This window comes from Triturus cristatus, chromosome 3_2 (genome assembly GCF_964204655.1).
Source record: "Triturus cristatus chromosome 3_2, aTriCri1.1, whole genome shotgun sequence".
In the NCBI taxonomy this organism is placed as follows: Eukaryota; Metazoa; Chordata; class Amphibia; order Caudata; family Salamandridae; genus Triturus; species Triturus cristatus.
In genome coordinates this window covers 763,827,958-763,849,347 of record NC_140584.1, presented here as the reverse complement: position 1 = coordinate 763,849,347, position 21,390 = coordinate 763,827,958, and the positions used below count along the sequence as shown (strand labels likewise).

The 21,390-nt window shown below is 42.3% G+C and overlaps 1 protein-coding gene across 1 annotated transcript in view; it reads right to left on the bottom strand.

Moving 5' to 3' along the window:
* PTH2R (parathyroid hormone 2 receptor) overlaps positions 1-21,390 on the bottom strand; it is a 1,278,649-nt gene that overhangs the window by 216,539 nt on the left and 1,040,720 nt on the right. Inside the window, exon 10 of the mRNA XM_085646864.1 lies at positions 5,965-6,059. Coding sequence (XP_085502990.1) covers positions 5,965-6,059 — 95 coding nt within the window. The remainder of the gene's footprint in view (positions 1-5,964; positions 6,060-21,390) is intronic.

Genomic DNA, 21,390 nt, shown 5'->3' with positions numbered 1-21,390 from the left:
TTACAAAGTGACTGACAGGGTCAGGGCTTACATCAAGGAGGAGGTCTCCAAGATGTTTGCCTTAGGGGTGATTGAGTCTTCTAACAGTTCTTGGGCCAGCCCAGTGGTTTTGGTCCCAAAGGTTGCTGCGCCTGGTGCCACACCTGAACTCCGGTTCTGTGTGGACTACTGAGGTCTCAATTCAGTCATCAGGACTGACGCACACCCCATCCCCAGAGCTGATGAGCTCATTGATCGGTTAGGGGCTGCACGGTACCTCAGCAGGTTTGATTTGACATCTGGGTACTGGAAGATCACCTTAACTGATGGGGCCAAAGAGAGGTCAGCATTCTTCACACCAGATGGGCACTACCAATTCCGGGTTATGCCCTTTGGGATGAAGAATGCCCCTGCCACCTTTCAGAGGTTGGTCAACCAGGTGTTGGCTGGACTGGATGATTTCAGTGCTGCCTACCTGGATAACATTGCAGTGTTCAGCGCCAGTTGGGAAAAACATCTGCACTACCTCTGGGAAGTGTTGATGGCACTGCGAAAGGCAGGACACATGATCAAGGCAAGTAAGTGCCAGATCGGTCAGGGTTCCGTGGTGTACTTGGGGCACCAGGTGGGGAGAGGCCAGGTGGCACCCCTACAACCCAAGATTGATACCATCCTGGCATGGGAACCCCCAAGACGCAGACACAGGTGAGAGCATTTTTAGGACTCATGGGGTACTACAGGAGGTTTGTCAAGGGGTCTGGCATCATTGTTGCACCCTTGACTGAGCTGACATCCAGGAAGCAGCCCAAGAAAGTGAACTGGACTGACACCTGTCAGAAGGCTATTGATGCCCTGAAGACTGCCATGTGCACAGCACCCGTGCTTCAGGCGCCCAACTTCTCAAAGGAATTCATTGTTCAAACAGATGCTTCAGAGGATGGTGTGGGGGCTGTTCTATCACAGATTAATGAGGAGGGCCTAGACCAACCTGTAGCCTTCATCAGTAGGAGGTTGCTTCCACGGGAACAGAGGTGGAGTGCAATTTAGCGTGAGGCATTTGCTGTGGTCCGGGCTCTGATGAAGTTGAGACCATACCTGTTTAGTACTCACTTCTGGGTTCAGACAGACCACAGGCCCCTCAGATGGTTGATGCAGATGAGGGGTGAGAACTCAAAATTGTTGAGGTGGTCCATTTCCCTACTGGGGATGGAATTCATGGTGGAACACCGCCCTGGTACAGAACGCACAAATGCTGATGGTCTGGCCAGATTTTTCGACCTTAGTGAAGAGAACTCCCAAGGGGAAGGGTAGTTCTCCCCGCATTCCAGCTGGAGGGGACACGTGTTAGACCTGGTACCATTGGTGTGAGTCTCCCTTCCATTTTTTACTGATTGCCTCCTCTGTTCTTGAAATGTTTTGCTGATTTAGATGCTTTGGGCACTGTGCCACTGCTATACAGTGCCACAGTGCAAGTGTGCCCTATGTTAAATTGATGTATTGAGTAGTGACTCCATGATTGGTGTTTTTGATTTACTTGTCAGATCCTAGTAGAGTGCACCAGGGCTTGTAAATCAAATACTGCTGGTGGGCTTGCAGCACTGATTGTGCCACCCACAGAAGCAGCCTGTAAAGTGTGTCTCAGACCTGCCATTGCAGAGCCTGTGTGCAGTCTTGTACTGCCATACTGACTTGGTAAGTGCATCCACTTACCAGTCCCTAAACCTTCCCTTTTCTTCATATCGGACACCCCTAGGGTAGGCCCAAGGGCAGGGTGCATTGTAAGTATAGGGTAGGACATGCGCTGGTGTGTGTGGCATGTCCTAATAGTGAATTACAGCCATTTTCGTGTTTCACTATGGCAAGGCTACCAGTCCCCAAAGGCCAGAATGGGCAGTTTGATTATAACACCTTATAATCCTAACTGACCCAGGGAACATGGTAGAAATTCGAGTTTAGTATGCCTGAACTCAGAATGATAAAATACATCTTTTAGTAGAGTTGGTTTTAACATTCTGAGTTTGAAAAAAACACTTTTAGAAAGTAGGTATTTTCTTACCTAACCATCCAGCCTGCCTCTGCTAGCTTGTGTATTGTGTCTCTGGTTTTGTGAGTGACAGGGGCTGGGGGAGTCCAGGAGACAGGGTGAGTCAGCACAGGGCTGAATAGACCTATCTGCATGTAGAGTGGTCGAAGAGTAGCACCTGGGTCTGAATAGGGCTGTGCCTGCCTTTCACAATTCTGGCTCCACCTCCTGTGATGTCCCTGGCCCACCCTGCCAAAGGAAAGAAGAAGTCCTGTAAACAAAGTGCTCCAGGACTGCTCAGAACTGGTTTGGACTAGGTACAGGCCCCTCTGCCTTCAGAGGACAATGGATTTAGTAGTATAAATATGGGGACCCAGACCCCAAGACTTTAGATCACTTCTGGAACAACAAGATGAAACTCTGCCAAGGAGAAGAACCAAGGAAGCTGTAGGAGTTGGACTGCCGCCCTGCCAGTGTGCTGGGTTGGCCTACAGTGGTGTCTTCAGTGCCAAGGAGAGGAGAAGGATCTTTCAAAGAACTTTCATCATCTTGCAGAATATTACTCCAAGGGCTTGAACTTGTGCTTGCCTCCAGCTGAAGTCTCAGGGACAAAAGATTTCACCACCAGCTCCCCTCTGAATTTCCTTGCTGGGAAATCTGTCTGCAGAAGCCTGCGTGCCGCTGGGAGCTGGAAGCGCGACTCGACGGCGAAGCAGCGTGTGGCAGTCGCAGCTGTTGCCGTCGCATCGCATCACCGGAGAAGCGTGTCGCCACCGCAGAGGTCGCTGCCGCATTATCAGAGAAGCGTGCCTTCGTCAAAGCTGTTACCCGATGCATCACCGGAGAAGCGTGTCTCAGGGCCTGTCGCGGCTCCAAAGTTACAGAGTTTGCCGCACGGCTTCCGGGCATGCACGCATCGTCTTCATGTCTTATTGTATCGCACCGGATTGTCGCATCGCATCGAGGCGTCATCTTGTCGCATCGTACCCGGAACGCAGTATGAGAATCAATGCATCACCTCCCCTCCGGTAAGGACCATGATGCATCCCCTACTCTGCGCAAGCATCGAGGCGCGACGAATCGTCTCCCCCGAAGTAAGGAACTGACTCATCTCCATCCCTGCAAACCTTTTGTTTGTTTCGCGTTAAGCATACAGGTACTTTTGTGAAAACTGTGATTTCTACCATCTTTAAGTCTATTTTAAGTACAGTATTGTGGATTTTTGTCATTTGTGGTCTCGTGTTAAGTCTATATAAAGAATATTTATTTTTATAAAACCTGTGTGGTGTCCATCTGCAGTGTTTTCACTGTATTTCTGTATGTGTTCACACATGCTTAACACACTGCCTCTGAGATAAGCCTGTATGCTCGTGCCAAGCTACCAAGGGGGTGAGCAGGGCCTATCCAGTAGTCTAATCCCCTTTCCCTGACTTAGAAGCAAGGGTCCCTATTTGGACAAAGGTACCTACCTCTGCCAACTAGAGACCCCCAGTTCTAACATGCAGGAACTGTGGTGCATGCACACAAGGGGGTACACATTGTACCCCCCTGCATGCATCCCCATGCAGAGGAGGCACATGGTAACTGAGGCAGTCCCCCAAGCATATTGCGTCCTCCTGACTGCCACAGCAACGCCAGGGAACAGCAGTTTCCTGGTGGCTGTGGCAGGGCAATTGCAGTCACACTATCCTAACAGCAATACAGGCCATTACCAATAATGGCATGCCGACAATCTGATGCTTATCATGACTTGATACCGATTCACAGCCACCTGAGTGATAACTGGGGGTCCTATCAAGCATTTCTTTTCTGTACAGAGGATGCTGCAGATGTTGTGGTAGGGGAGGGTGATAGAGAGCCATTGGCAGAGGATTGAATCAGACACCTGGTGCTTCTTAGACGGAATGGTATGTTGTGTATCCTGCTGCGTGGAATGACCAAGATATGCGCTTATATGTGCTTATGGTGCTTAGTTGTGCCTAAGTACACTATTTACCATAGAGAGGTCCATTTTTGGGCCTCCTGGATGTGGAGCCATGAGCAACAGGGGGATTGTGGAGACAATGTTTCTGCCTCTTGTAGTATATTGCACCATGCACACCTAGGGTGTATCCTGGCCATTGCATTGTCCTCAGATTGTCTATGACTACTGCCCTAGAGGACTTTGTACTTCACCAGTAATATATGCACCATTATATGCTGTATGGCTCCTAACAAATGAAAATAAAGTTTACAAAATAAATAGGAAATATGCAAATGTTGTACTACGCCCCACTGGCTTATTGTGCTGTCCTTCATCCTAAGTTTTTTCCTTTAAAAAGGCTGCCTGGGCCAGTCATGTTGTTCAATCCCTCCCTTTTTCTTAATCCCTGTTGATACAGCAGGCAGTAGAATCCAATGCAGATGCCCATACCTTCTGGGTACCCCTTGATTTGGGGGCTGGACTGTGTGGAATGCCCAGAGCTGCATGAGCATACAGCGTTCTTCTTCTACCCAGGATTGAAGAAGGTGGGCAAGGAGTTTGCGTGTTCCTGCACTTCCGCACAGAAATGGTATAGAGCAAAAAGTGGTGATAGAACGGCGTCAGCATTACCAGCACCAGTTCTCTCTTCTCTGCAAGGCCTCTCAGCATGGTATAGTGGTTAGCTTTATCCCAGATCCAGCAATCCCAAAGTTGTCAGGAGATCTGCTGAAAACACAGAGGTGGAATACAAGCAGTCATATTGAATTAAGATATCTCTGGCCCAATGTTTGGGTTCCATATGGGTTTTCTTTGTATTGCTACTGGTGCTCATTCTAGTCACAAGAAATTCACTTGCGGACCTCCTGAGCCCCAAAGTTTAGATAGTTTATTCCTTGTAATTGTGAATACTTTTTCACAGCTCTTTGAAGTTACTTCTGTTTTCTTTTTAGTGGACGAGAAAAGAAGAGTACGGGCCAACACTTTTATCTAACTTCTGTCAGTATTCTGACCTGGTATCTAGCTTGCTGACCACTCTCATTACCTGCAGCTTAAAGGCATCCAATGGCTTCCGAGGTATCTTCCAGAGTACCTGTATCCCAAATGTGATCTTGCTTTTTTCCTATACTAGGGCACACACAACCAGGACAAGTTTTCAAAAGTCCAAAGGAAGGTAGGTTATTAATGACACTAGCCCAGTACAAGTCTACAGTCCTTCCACCTCACACAGTAGTTCCTCCACCTTGAGGTCTGTTCTTTTTTTGCTCTTTTTCTTCTCACAGATTCGTTCCTGTGCATGAGTTTTAAAGGGGAATTGTGGAATTCTAGAGGCAAAAAGTTTGAACCCAATCCAGAGATGCACAATCACTGTTCCACACCTGACTGGCACTTGGAGGGAGCCAACTACCACCTGTCTGAGCACTCTGTGTTGCATTCTAGGAAGACTCTAGAAAGCAGATTTTTTTCAACATTCATTTATCAGCATTTAGAATGTGCAAACTGAAGGCTCAAGTACACAAGCACTATGCCTCATAACACTAAAGGGTATAGAGTGTAGGAGCAAGCAAAAAACCACATCTCTGGAGTGGGAGATCTGTTGTGTTGCATTCATCCACATGCGAAGGAGTCACATGGGATCTGCGGCATCCAGCAAACATATTGCGTCCTCACGATTGCCGCAACACCGCCACGGAACGCTGCGGCACAGCAATGGCAGTCTGACTGCCCTAATAGTAATAAGCCACGCCCCCATGAGCCCCAGTGAGTCTGGTGGTCCGTGGGCCACCAGACTCGTAACGGCCCCTTAGTAAGGAAACAATTCTCTATGGCTTGTAAAAAAGGGGACAAAAGCCAGTCATGCACCATATGGCAAAGGCATGAACATTGGCACATAGTAAAATTAAACTAAAACAATAACAATCTTGCCTCATGTGACCGTGGTGAAAATACCCCATTTAAAAATTGTGAGGAAAGTATTAGAAACAATAAAAACAATGCTTACCTGTATTGCTTGCGAGTGTCATATCCAACTGCACTAGATTCCCAGATTTTGGTCGCCAACACCCGGACTGTATTCAGGAACAGAAGGAAGTTCAGCTGTAAAGCATGGAGGGTCACAATTCAACCAAGAGGTCAACAAAGTTCAAAAATACTGATTGTTATCTACGACAAATGAAATATTACTGCATAAGTCTTTTAAAATGAATCCACCATGCCTTCGAGTTTAGTTAGATGAGGGACTTGTTAGACTTGGCCTTCGTTGTTAATATAGTACATAAACATATTAGCACATAACAATAGCATATTTTGTAAAGGAGCAGTGAGTATGGGCCCTAAGGTATAAGCAAATCTTTCATCAAAAGTGTATTTTGAAGACACATTATATTTGTTTTGTCAATAATAAACTACCTTGATTGTTTTTAACCCCGTTGGGCTAATGGTAAAGAGAAAGAGCTGAGAGAGCCACGGAAAGTACCAGGCTGACATTTGTGAGCATTGAGACAATGGGTGGCCTTTCTGGAGGTCAGTGGAGAACACAGGCGCAGCCACAGGGAATTCTGCCTTTATGAAAGAGAAAAAACGGCCGAGATTGTAGCGATAAGAGATAACCAAGTCGGACCTTAGTTGCTGCCTGACATTCTTCAACAAAACGTGTTCTGTATCCTAAGGTGGCCATATCATTTCAAAGCTAATATCCTTAAGGCAAATTAAGGGACAAAGGGCTAAGGGTAAAGCCGTTTCACAATTACTTTAACCTTTTTATTGTTGCATTTTATGTTGAACGATTTGTCCAAAAAGTACATGTAACAGTCAATGTACACCGGTACCAGGATAGCCAGATTTCATTTAATAATTCATACATTGCCAATGATAGAACATTTTTCTACAGTGTAGAAAAGTGAGTAGTACACATATTTAAATTTAGAAAAGAATTCAGGGCAAATTAGGCTATAAACTGAATGCTGGGTGTTGCATTCTATCATCTTTGTTATGTATTTGTAGCTTTCAAATTTAAACTTACATTTGAAACCGTTTCTAGGAGACATTTGTAACGTTCTAATGACTACACTGCTGTGATCTTGGCAAATTGCTTTGTGTTGGATGTTGCAGGAAATCTTTCATATACAGAAAAAATATTATTCTTGTTTAGGTGACAGTGCATGAGGAAACAACATTGGGATCACATGCTAGTTACTATGGTCATCTTGAGGAAGGTAACTTTGAACTAACAGCTGCCAAGTTGTGGCAGTGGGCAGTGTGTTGGATATATTGGACACAAAGCTGTACTTGATGGAAATCAAACTTTGCTAGCATTGATACCATAGGCTGCGTGGACCTAATTATAAAAGCAATAGTACATGCACCATGATTCGTGGCACTCATCAGTTTCAGCGACGTATAAATCAGGCATCACAGTGGAAGCTCAGAAGTGGCTCGTGATGCTTACAGTTTCACAGATTAAAACACTGGAATTTCAACATTGCTGCAACCTGCAGATTGGTAACATGGGTTCATAAATGTGACCAAACATATAATTTGTGTGTAGCATGAACACCAGTACTACATTTTGAGGACCCAGTCTTCAAGGGGGGAAGTGGTGTGTGTGCATGTGTGTTGTGAATGCGTCCGTAAGAAAAAGAAAGGCTATTCATCATTGGTTGACAAGTGATGCGATACATTCTTACCACTTGTGAAGCAGTCAATGGTTCCTCTGACAATGGGTCTACAAAACTTTGGGAACAAAGATATGGGAGGACTGGAAGTTAGCTTCAAAACATATTCGGATGCAGTGGGATATGTATTCATTTCTTGAATTCAAATCTTTTTAATGAATTTGTTGAAGCACAGGATAAGCAGTACATATGCATGGAAATACAGTGGTAAAATAAATAAATATACAGATAGAACGCAGCAGTGCTCTTGAGTAGGGATACAGATAAGCAGTGGGAGATGTATTCAGTTCTAAATGGAAATGTTTAGTATTGAAACACAATTTGGAAGGGGTGGGTAACTGGAGTTTAGAAAATATTCCAATCAATATATTAGAGAAATGAAGAAAAATGTATGGATGTTTGTAATGAAATGGATGATGAATATAAAGGAGCAATAATAGCACTTTAGGAAAACTATGGATTAAAGTCTAATGTGGAAGTTCTCAGAAAGTGTTTTGAATATTGCATACCTTGGCAGTTTCTGCAAGAATTACATTAAAAAAAAATGTATTATCTATGAATTAATCAATAGGACTGGTAACATATGAATGCAAGAAACGCTGTTAAGTGTTAAAAGACTATTAATGTATTAAGCTGACAATATTGCAAAAAGGACTGAGGAAACGTTTCAATATTTAAAAAAGTTAATTCATTAATTCATTGAGACTGCAAAGTTGAGGTTGATGAGAGTTTGATAACTCTGGGTACAAGTGCAGTAAATGTTGTAAAAGGAAAAGAGAAAGGTGCTAATCCAAAAGGAAGTGTTGAATATGTAGTGGTGGGCGTAACTTGCATAATTCCCGTAGCACAAAAAAACTCCCTCATGTCCAAAATTGATGTGAGAATGCATTAGCAACAGAACTGGGATAGCAGCTTACCCCTGAAATTTAGTGCTAGTTTTGTATTTCAACGTACACCCAAAAGTGCTATCTTTAATGGCATAAACAACAGCACGAGCAGTCTCTTGCAGTAGGATATTTTCCTCCCAGATTACTCTTAATTTCACGAGCAGGCTTAATCACGCTATATTGGTAATTCTGCATCAAAGAGTACTGGTGACTATTACACCACCCTCTGAGAAGGCGGGAGGCCGCAAGGTACAGCAGACATTTTTTCTTGCATTTTCATTCTCAAATGCGAAACTTATTTTTAAGAAGCTTGTGTCCATTAACAAAACGTATTGCTTTAAATAAATGTTTCTCAATTGGGAAGTCACAAACCATTCATTCATACCTTTTAGATTCCTAAATAGGAGGTTAACACCCATTTATGCACCCTCCTATTTGTAACCCCAATGGGTGGCTAAATGGGAAAATGACTTTTATGATTCTAGAACACTTTTTCAAATCTTGTACATTTTGTTTACTGAGAAAAGTAATGTATGGTTGCCAAGCCCTTTAGAGAATTACTGACATTGTAGTTTAAAATAAATGAGTACATCAGGCCCTCAATTTCCTCTCAATTACCATGAAGTAAGTCATAAAAATTCAGAGTATTTTTTTTTATCAGCTCCTTGGAAGAAGTTCATGAACCACGTGTAAAGATGTACTCCAGGCAGTAGATTAAAAAATGAAGAAAGTTGTTTATTTCAGACAGCACAGTACAAGCAACTGTACATGAAGCAATCTCCATAACTTCTGTTGCCTGGAACATAAAACACAATGTACCATAGCAACAGATTACAGAAGTAGCATCAATAATAAACAACGTACAAATTGAACTTTTAAAGAAACATGAACAAGCTTAGAAAATATAACACATCTCATCCCTGTAAAAGAAAAGAAAAGAAAAGAGAAACAAATTACACGAAATCTCTAAATCTAACAGGAGGATTGGTAACTCTCCCACTAGTTTTATTTCTGGATGCCACAGAACTATTATCTGATAAGTTTTGAGAAGAGTCACTCACACATAAATCATCAGGACAAATTGAGCGACTGGTTCTTGCACAACTTGAATCATTATGACATTTGACAACACGCCTGACATGCCACACCATATCATCATTAGTCACAACACTATTTAGATTGACTTTAACCACTCTGCAAGCAGGTCCATACTTGGAAGTACCTTTAGCAACAATTCCAGGTTTAAGTATTCTTACAAGATCACCAACAACAAATGCAGGAATTCTAACCTTCCACTTGGACTCAATATACAATTTTATCTTGGTGTTTTTTAATTCTCAGAGAGGTGCTGTGACATTCACCAGAAACAGGACCGCTCAATCTCTTTTTTATCCGCCAATGACACAACTTGGACACTGGTTCTCTCCCTCTCAAAAGACGGAATGCACTAAGCTCAGCGACAGAATGGGAAGTAATCCTGTACATCCACAGTCTTTCTCATAAAGCCTCTTTCCACTCGCTACCAGACTTCCTAGCCCACTCTATACACTCCTTAAGTACACGATGAAACCTTTCTACTTGACCATTTCCTTGTGGTTCATAAAGAGCAGTAGTAATATGTCTGACACCACACGAACGAAGAAAATCTTACATCTCATGGGATTTCAACTGTACCCCATTATCCGTGATAAGAACTGCAGGGCTCCCTTCACGTGCAAAAACTTCTCTAAGAAACTCTATGATGATCTGAGATGTGGCATGAAAGACAAACCTAACTTCGGACCATTTAGAGTGGGCATCTTGTGGTAAACAGTAAAATGGACCCGAAATTTCAAAAGCTAGCTTCTGCCAGGGATTCTTTGGCCAAGACACAGGTATCAAAGGCGCAGGATGAGTTCTCAACATTTTATCACTAGTAATACACCTAGGGCAATCCCTGACAACTTTATCGAGCATCTTGTCCATGCTGGGCCACCAGAAACTGGATCTTACCAATCTCTTCATAGATGACATCCCAAGATGACTCTCGTGAGCAAGTCTGAGAATTTCATCTTGCATAGATTCTGGAGGAACACAATTACCACCCTTAAAGATAAAATCACTCTCAATTTCTAATTCATTAGACACTTGCTGAAATGATCTCAATTCGGCGGGAACAAGGCTGACATTTGGCCATCCTTCTAAAATATACTGTTTCAAACGGTTCCAGTTATTATTTTCCACAACACTTCTTTTCCATGCATCTTCAGTAATGACAGAAAATTAATTAGCAACAAAATCTCCTAAGGATGCAACAAACTCACAACAGCTTTTTCTCCAGCAGGACAAGGTAAACGGGAAAGACAATCAGCAGTCAATTTGTATCTACCAGGAACATACTCTACAGAAAAATTATGCTCTTGTAATCTCGACATAAGTCTGCTAATGCGTGCAGTGGCATTGCGACCTCCACCAGGTGATAAAATTGATATCAACGGTTTGTGGTCCGTTCGAAGTAGAAATCTGTTTCCCCACAAAAAACTCTGACAATGTTCAACACCCCACACACACCCCAATGCTCTCTCTCAATAACAGAATACTTTCTCTCTGTACTACTAAGGGTGCGGGAAGCAAACACAACGCACCATCTTTTCCACTTTTTTAAGATAACATGCCTCCAATACCATACTTACTGGCATCAACAGTGACTATGCAGAGTGTATTTACACAGTAGGGTTTTAGAGTGGGTGCTTGTAGAATTTCATCTTTGATTGACTGAAAAGCAGATTGTTGTTTTTCCCCCCACAGGAACTCCACTTTTTGTCTAGTGAGTTCTCTGAGAGGTTCCATTTTAGTGGCAAAACCCTTAATGAACTTGCTGTAATATTCACATAGACCATTGAAAGACAATAATTTTTCCTTGTTGTCTGGAGCAGGAGCTTTTACTATGGCATCAACGATGGATTTCTTAGGAACAACTCCATCTTCCGAGAGGGTATGACCTAAATAATCAACTGAACTACGGAACATCATACACTTGTTATCTTTTAGTGTTAGCCCATGCAACTCTAAGCACGTGCAAACTTCTATTACGTGCTCTCTATGGGATTCATGACAAGGAGAAAAAACAAGTATATCATCTTGAAAACATTTTACATATCCATCTAAATCTCTTAAAATGTGATACATAGCTCGCTGAAAAACTGACGCCGCAGAGGCTAACCCAAAAGGCATCCTCTTGTATTGGAAGAGCCCCTCCGTAGTAAGAAATGCAGTGAATTCTTTAGAGTCTTCAGTCAAAGGGATCTGGTGATACGCTGATCGCAGATCAAAAGTGGAGAACACTTTTGCCCCCTTCAACATGCACACAACCTCATTTATCTTAGAAAGGGGATGACAATCTACAACCAAATTCGCATTCAGAGCTCTCAAGTTTACAAATAATCTCAAACTTTTATTAGCTTTGCGATCTAAAACAATGGGCAAAACCCACTCAGAGGACTCAATCTCCTCAATTATATCATCTTCGATAAGATTTTGTAAAAGAAGGTTGAGATCTCCTCTAACATTAATTGGCACATTTCTCATTTTTTGTTTAGCAGGTACTGCACCTTCCTTCAATCTTATTCTATGGCTGAAATTATTGAGTTTTCCCAAATTCTTTGAAATGAATCAATAATTTGATTAATAGTATCCATTCCCTGTAGACCTTCAGTGATGACCATTATAGGATCACAGTTCCTGGGATTAAGAATAATTCCCAGACTCTACTGGTCCCTCCAACCAAGAACATTCACACCTTTTACAGCCACATACAACTTCACATACGCCACCCGCCCTTTGAAACTCATGTCAACTGCAACATAACCCTCCATGTCAATAACAGAACCATCAAAAGCCTTAGCAATAATGTCAGATTCTTTTAAATCTTGAAAACTCAGAGAAATGTTAGAATTTTCTTGCTCCCTACAATCAGTAATAGAAACAACAATACCTCTTTCGCATACTTCTTCTTCACGTTCTTCATCATTCAGAAAAGAAACCCTTACTCTGTTGATGTTTCTTGAAACTGAACTCTTACAAACAGTGGCAAAATGCCCACGCCTTCCACACTTCATGCATTCTTTACCAAGGCAGGACACCTGGGAGATGATGCTCCATGACTTACACTACCACACCTAAAACAATGAAATTATCTATCAAATTTTTTAAAGGTAAGTTGACTACTTATGGCACCAGATGGTGCATCAAATTTACGTTGACTACCAGTGACACGAGATTGTGCATCAGTTTTAACTACACAAACCTCTTCGACCTTCCGTTTAGTTTCTTTATCTAGAGACTTCATCCACTTGTCGGATTGTTCCATGGCTTTGGCAGTGCTAATAACATCTTTCAAGTTTGGGTCACCCATAATCCAAAATTGTTCTTGGACTTTTTGGCTCTTAGTATGAACAATGATTTGATCTCTGATCATCTCGTCGGTAATCGGGCCAAAGTTACAATTTATAGAGAGGTAGCGCAAAGCAGTAAGAGAATCATCAAAAGACTCAGAGTCTTCTTGAGCTCTTGTGTAGAATTTGAATCTGTTCCATGCAACACTGAACGTAGGTTTAAATCTCACTTCCAAACGGGTCATAGCATCATCAAACACATTCCTGTCTCCACTGCCATCACATTGAGGAAGTGTTCTTAAAACAACTTGTCCTTCTGAACCTAATGAATGTAAAATAATGTGTATCTTTCTTTCAGCAGAAAACCTTTCTCCATCAATAGCTTTTAAATATGTTAAAAACTCTTCCCTCCACCAAGGCCCCGGTATAGGCGGCTCTCCTTTAGATTGAAGAAACTTGGAGGGAGGATCAAATTGCATGATGTCAGATTTTCCTTCTTATTAGGTTTATGGCAATCCCATTTGTGAAAATGGAATAGGCAAAGTGCAATCCATGTAGAAGAAAACTTTTTAAATAAGCAAAATGGCATAAGAAAGTGAAGCAAACTGTGTGAAGTAAAACAAACTTAGGGGCATATTATCAAGAAACGTGTTAACATTTTCGCCTTGAGAATTCCAATAGAAGCACATGTTCTGGTGTCAACATGGGCTTCCATTGCAATTCTCTGCGGCGTATATTCAAGCCCATTATTGCCGCTTTAGCTGCAGTTTTCTGCCGCTAAAGCGGCGATAATTGTACCGCCGTGCTTGATAATATGCCCCTTACATGGCAGATAAAGAAAAACAGTTCAGATGAAAATGAGGCAGTTCAGATAAACGAATCCTCCTTTTAATGAATTTCTTGGGGACACAAAACACCGTACTCAGTGTTATTCACTGAAAACACACTTCCGTGTTTTTGGTTGTCAGGGTAACAGGAATCAAACAAAAATGGCGATCACGTATGCCTGTATACGTCAGACTCAACGTGCGGTCAATCCGGATGTTGAAGAGCAAAGAGAATGTCACACGCCAAGGCTCCAAAAGACAAGAAATGGGTGGACAATGAGGAGCGCGTTCCACAGCTTCGAAAAGCAACAGGGAACGAGCGTCAATTTTCAAATGTCACTACGATGTAGGTAAATCGAAATAAAACAATTATTCATTACCTTGAACACGACGTGAAGCAATTGTCCATGAATTCCAGAAGTCAATGGGAATAACTAAATGAATAAAACAAATTAAAAATCCAAAAGTAGATAAGATGGTTTCTTCTTTGTAGATAGGCAGTTCGTAGAATAAGTACAAATGTTTTTTTTTAAAGAGAAGTTTCCCAAAACAAAATGCACAAAATTAAAAGTAGGTTCGTGAAACTGGTCGCTCCTGTGCTGAAGTAAAATGTAACAGGCCAGGTTCAAATCGTCGCCAAAATTGTAAAGATGTACTCCTGACAGTAGATTAAAAAATGAAGAAAAAGGTTTATTTCAGACAGCACAGTTCAAGCAACTGTACATGAAGCAATCTCCATAACTTCTGTTGCCTGGAACATAGAACACAATGTACCATAGCAACAGATTACAGAAGGAGTATCAAGAATAAACAATGTACAAATTGAACTATTAAAGAAACTTGAACAAGTTTAGAGAATATAACACCTCGCTAATCTTTAACTTACTACTGTTGGGTGCAATAATACCAGCTTTCCATAATACCCAGCACTATATTTTAATGTATAATTCTCAGGTATACCTGATTGTATCATAATGAGTCTGTCACATTGCTCACATACTGTTGGAACAGTGATGTTTTTAGATCAGGTGCAAATAAGCATACATTTTGTATTTTGAATCTATGGCCGTAGTATTGTATACTAAACTGTAGGTTACATTGTATACAGCAGGTATTGACTCTCCTTGCACGTTTGCTGGTTACCATGACTGGGACAATGGCTTTCACTCGATGTAGCTCTCTTCAGATGAATTATTTTCCTCTTTCATACTGTACGCGTCCGGTACGGAGCACACTCCCGGAAGCATCAGACGGTCCGTCCTGCGTACTTGCTAGAGGTGAGCCTTTCAAATAAGCACTCACTTTGGGTCATTTACCAAGAGAAGTACTTTTGACGTGATTAGAAAAGCGCAACTAACACAAATGCCCTTTTTGTCATTATTGTCATAGACCTGATCACGGGTGACCTCGGCCTGAACAGACTTTCGAGGCGCATAAATCCGGCACTCAAGACTTTGAAGCTTCAAGCTAAAATGTCCACCTTGGCTTTTTATTGGTATTGAAGTGCGTAACTCGGCACTTGGGTGTGATATTTTAATGCCCTGAATATAAGGTAAGGGCAGGATACTGTCATTTGTCTTTATTGATAGTAAGAGGTGATTTAGTTGACTTGTATGAGTCTTAGGGATTCTAATGTGAGCTGTTAATTTGTCAGACTCACATCATAGAGAAGATAACATTCGCTAAAAATATTTTTGCTTGGAACTACGTATGACCTGCTGGGTCGGAATTATAGCCGGCATTTAGGTGAGAACATCTGTGATTTAAGTAGTTTTCAAAAGATTAAACGTTTTGTCTGTGCATCTCGGCATGTATATTTGGGTGCGGTTTCTGATGTGACTACGTGCTTCTCACTTTCAGGTCTAAGCTAGTGATTACTCCGTTACAGGTAGGCTGCTCTATATTGTATCTGGGTTAGTTTTTTTCAGAAACTGGACTTCACTGATTACCCACATGTTGGTTTGTGCATTTAAATTTGTTAGGCCTCACACATATCTCGGAGTTAGTTTGGTCACACATGTCTCCCACTGGTGCTACTTCACATTTGCATATGGCCATGTCGGAACTGGGTTGGCGGAGTGAGCTAAAGAATGATGATGGATTAAACCCAGATCAGTTGACTGGGGGTGAGTGCTTGCAATGTTCAACACTCCGTCCATCATCCCCTTTGGTTTTGCTTTGTTCGCCCTAAGTTGGCAGGGTATGCCCAGACGTGGGTCCCTTGCTCACTTTGCCACTGGATTCAAGATAGCCTGGCTGATGAGGGTCATGAACCCGAAACCGGTCCCAGGATGTTTGTTTCCGGTCCAGGAAAAACATGGCTTGGCAGTTCGGGCTGGACTGTTCCCATGAGGCACTGGGTCAGACTGATTTGCATATGGCCATGTCTGAACTGGGGTGGCGGAGTGACCTAAAGAATGATGATGGAGTAAACCCAGATCAGTTGACTGGGGGTGAGTGCTTGCAATGTTCAACACTCCGTCCATCATCCCCTTTGGTTTTGCTTTGTTCGCCCTAAGTTGGCAGGGTATGCCCAGACGTGGGTCCCTTGCTCACTTTGTCACTGGATTCAAGATAGCCTGTCTGATGAGGGTTATGAACCCGAAACCGGTCCCAGGATGCTTGTTTCCGGTCCAGGGAAGACATGGCTTGGCAGTTCGGGCTGGACTATTCCCATGAGGCACAGGGTCAGACTGATTTGCATATGGCCATGTCTGAACTGGGGTGGCGGAGTGAGCTAAAGAATGATGATGAATTAAACCCAGATCAGTTGACTGGGGGTGAGTGCTTGCAATGTTCAACACTCCGTCCATCATCCCCTATGGTTTTGCTTTGTTCGCCCTAAGTTGGCAGGGTATGCCCAGACGTGGGTCCCTTGCTCACTTTGCCACTGGATTCAAGATAGACTGTCTGATGAGGGTTATGAACCCGAATCCGGTCCCAGGATGCATGTTTCCGGTCCAGGGAAGACATGGCTTGGCAGTTCGGGCTGGACTGTTCCCATGAGGCACAGGGTCAGACTGATTTGCATATGGCCATGTCTGAACTGGGGTGCAGAGTGAGCTAAAGAATTATGGTGGATTAAACCCAGATCAGTTGACTGGGGGTGAGTGCTTGCAATGTTCAACACTCCGTCCATCATCCCTTTTCGTTTTGCTTTGTTCGCCCTAAGTTCGCAGGGTATGCCCAGACGTTGGCCCCTTGCTCACTTTGCCACTGGATTCAAGATAGCCTGGCTGATGAGGGTTATGAATCCGAAACCGGCCCCCAGGATGCTTGTTTCCGGTCCAGGGTAGACATGGCTTGGCCGTTCGGGCTGGTGTGTTCCCATGAGGCACAGGGTCAGACTGATTTGCATATGGCCATGTCTGAACTGGGGTGGCAGAGTGAGCTAAAGAATTATGATGGATTAAACCCAGATCAGTTGACTGGGGGTGAGTTCTTGCAATGTTCAACACTCCGTCCATCATCCCCTTTGGTTTTGCTACTTCACCATCACCAGGTGTCACAAGGCGTAGTGCATTTAGTTAACTTGTAAGGAATGTAGACTCACGCTTGAGATTATTGTTGACATTGTGTTACGAGGGTTCCCAACGGTAAATTCACCTTCACTCTTTCTTAACTTTGGGCGCTTCTCCCTTTGTAAACGGGATTTCCCGTCTTGCTCTTTCGTACAATTTTTAGGTATGAATTTGTATTTGCATATCCATAATGACATGAGTCATCTCAGTATACTTTCCAGCCCTGAAGAAGTCCCTATTGACGAAACACGTGTTGGCTGGTCCTTTGTGCAATTCAGATTAAAGATGAAGAAAATATTCTAAAGGACACGATTTGTCTCCATTCTTTACCAACAGAAATTTGTTGAACTGTGTTTTACTTACATGCGTTTGAAAAGGAACTGTTGTCATTTATATCTGGACCCTAGGGTCCCAAATCTGAGGGTTTAGGGGTTTTTCCCTCACCTGTGGCACAGCACTTATTTTTTTTAGTTTGCTTACATCACGTGATTTGGTGAGCGCCATGTGTATCATCCTGTGTTCATTAATACCCCCACTTTGTCTGCACATATTAAAAGTAATTTTGTTTAAGTACATGGAAAAAATACCAAAAACCGTCTAAGTGGACTACCTTGGTGATGCTGGGACCCTGGTTAAAGGTAGAGTCCAATCAAACAGAGGTTTTGATAGCTGAGAGATCGCCTTCTTTTTTAACAAAATATCCAGAACACCTTAAATGAACCCTTGCCCTATATCAGCAAAGACTGTTACAAATCGTGGTGCTAAATGCAAAAGAATCTTATCTTCACTATCATTATCATTTGGAACAGCTTCATAAAGTTTGCATTATTTTAACCTGACAATGGCAGAATCATTGCAGTATTAGCGGTCATTGATCCTGGAATGGGTTATTGTAACCCCCCTCCTTGTTTGAGTCTACGATATATATTTTATCTCAGCTGCATGGATCATGAAGCTTCTCTGAGCTTCCAAATGTAGCTATGCAAAAATCTCAATTAACTTCACTGGCTACTGATGCATGCCAGAGTCACTTTCAAAATACTCTCTTTGGTGTAATTCCTGCATTTTTCCCCATCTGTCTTGGAGCTATCTTGGTTTTTTGAACAGTCATTTAGTCTAAATTCCTCATTTTAAGAAGCAAAATTGTGGAGACAAAAAAATCTTGGTGCTGACACCATTGTTAAGAAACTATTTTCAGGGGGCATGGTCTGGCCACGCAGGAAGATGGCAGCCTGAGAGCTGAGCTCCGCTCGGGACGGTCCATCTGGGACCCCGAGGTCGGCACTTCTGATCGGTGGAATGTGGCAGCGACAGCTGGGCTAATTTTTACAAGTTTCCACACTTGTCTACTGACCATTTTTGACAAGTCGCTCTTCTCCTCACAGGATGCACGCTGGGCCTTTTCTGACAGATAAATCCCCGGCTCATGCGTGGCTGGCACGCGCCAATCTTTACTTCTGTGAGGCCCTTATCAGTGAATGGGATGCTGAACTAACATTTCCTTTGACCTCCGCCCCTTCAACTATTCTGGTAAGGCCTCTTCATAAACTAACATGTATGACGCTGTGGTAACTCGATTACAACAAACAAATGATGGACGGAATGCTGACAATTCATACTTTCTCCCCCAGTCAAGAGATCTGGGTTAAATCCATCGTTCTTTTGCCCACTACACCACCCCAGTTTAGATTGGTAACTCGAGACAGCTTTTCCCATGCTTCTCTGGATTTTCCCTAATTCGTCTTCTGTCAGCAAGCTGTGGTGTCATTTTCCATGCTTCTCTAGAGCCTGCAAACATCGTCTTTTACCAGCAGCTTTTGAACAGGAAATATTTTTCTCTCTAGCATATATATCTCTCTGGAGTTTTCATATGCCGCCTTATTTTAACAGACTCTTTTTGAAGTCATTGCAATTCAACATATCTGAGATTTTTGAGTTTTTTTGCAACTTATAGTATTCACAGTGTCTCCTCATGTGCTTTATTCTGACCTAATACTGCTATATAATTTTGCATTGGCTGTGTTGCTAGTATTAATTAGCTCCTTTGAGGAAACTGAACATTATATTCTGACACACTGGTAAAGTCTCCTCGCCGCCTCAAGCAAACAATGCTTTGGTGACTCTGAGCAGCTTCCCCATACCTTTCTAGAGCATACATACATCGTCTTTTGCCACCAGCTTGTTGTGCATGCAATGCTTTACTATCAACAGAGCTACTAATATTGTCTCCTGCTGTGCTTTACTAACTTTGATGCTTATGGGTTTTTGGTCTGCGATACCTTTTTCCAGCTATTTGCGCTTCTTCCCTTTGCAAAACAACTGCAACATATTGATATGACTCGCTTCTATTACATAATTTTGCATTTAATATGTTAATACTATTATAGTGGTTTTTAACAAAGTGAACATTTTGTGCCTTTCATGTATAAACAAAGGCCACCTTTACTTGTGATTTCCAGGACTCTTTGCTTATGTAACAGCTTATTACCTCATTACTGTTTTCTCCCTGGTTATGTATACCTACATTGTCAGAATTAACCACTGCTTTATTTCAACATAGCAGTTTTACACTACTACTACTGTTATTAGTATACTTTCACTCTACCACAGACTGTCTTCAGATGCCTAATCAAGAGCACGACAACAAAAACTCCAAACAACCTCATTTTGCAGATGTCCTTAAACAGCCACACAGTGTGGGTGTAAAAACTTCAGCTCTATCGGTGACCCCTTCGTGTTTGGCTACTTCCTCTACAATGCCAGGAGACACTATGGACCATATTCTGCATGAAATATCAAATATCAGTTCTCGTTTAACAGAAATGGAAGCTAATATTTCTACCCTCACCGCGGAAACCAAATCTATTCGAATAGATATTGTTCAATTTACTTCTAAAATAGTCGGATTGTACCAACGGTTAACAACGGTGGAACACAGGTTCGACTCCATGCATAATGACGATCTCTCCCATCTTTGCAGCAAGCTGGTTGATTTAGAAGACTGCAGCCGGCGAGACAATATTCACTTTTTTGTCTTTCCTGAAAAGATTGAGGATCAGAATGCTAGACTCTTTTTATGCAACGTTCTTCCTAAGCTGCTGGGCCTTACCTTCACTTCACTGCTTGAAATTCAACGTGCTCATCGCATTGGTCGTCCACGTGTTATATCAGATTCCAGACCGTGACCTCTAATCGCTTGCTTCTTACAACACTAACAAGTACGGCAAATCTTAATGGTAGCACGCTCACTAGGCTCCTATATTTATGATGGCCATGAAATACGCATTGCAGCTGACTTCTCATGAGAAACTAATGAAAGACGAAAGGCGTTCCTCTCCATGCGGCCGCAGTTACGGAAGATGGACATCAAATATGGTTTGTTTGATGCTGCTCGATTCTGCATCACTAAAAATGGCGAATCCAAAGATTTTTATAATCCTGAAGATCTACGACACTTTATTGATGATCTACATGCTCAGAAAATGGACATACAACATTTCCCCATTACACAGTCTCTTCACGGTTCTCACCATCCTCAACAGGCATCAGATACTCATCGCCGCGCCACTGGTGAAGTTCGTCATCATGGTAGAGACACTGAGCGCTTACATAGGACATATGAGGACAAAATCTCTGCCCCCCAAACAGTATCTACTTTAACGCAGAATCAACATGGGGAAAAGTCCCGTTCTCCTATAAAATCTGCTTTGGATGAAGAATGACCTTGACACCAGTCCTATTTCACTAATGGTGTGATTGATAATTCGTGTCTTCTTTACACAAAAAGAGAGTCTCCCTTCTATAACGAGGGCTATCTGCCTTCTCTGCACAATTGCTTCTCAACCTAGAACAATTATAGAATTATTTATTACATATTTTTTATTGCAATGCATTAATAGATTTTACTTGCATCTATTATATTTGATATAAGTATTTAAGATTTATTATTTCACTTTCAATAAGTAGTTTATTTACTTTTCTCTAAAATTTTAGAAATTTAGGTGTTTCTCGGTGTCCCTTCACACCTTCTTAGCTTCACTATTTTCCTTTTACTATTTCCTATTATCCATGTTATTATTATATATTAGATAACAACTATGTTTATAGCTACAGTTTGTTCTTAAATGTTGCCTATTTCATGATATA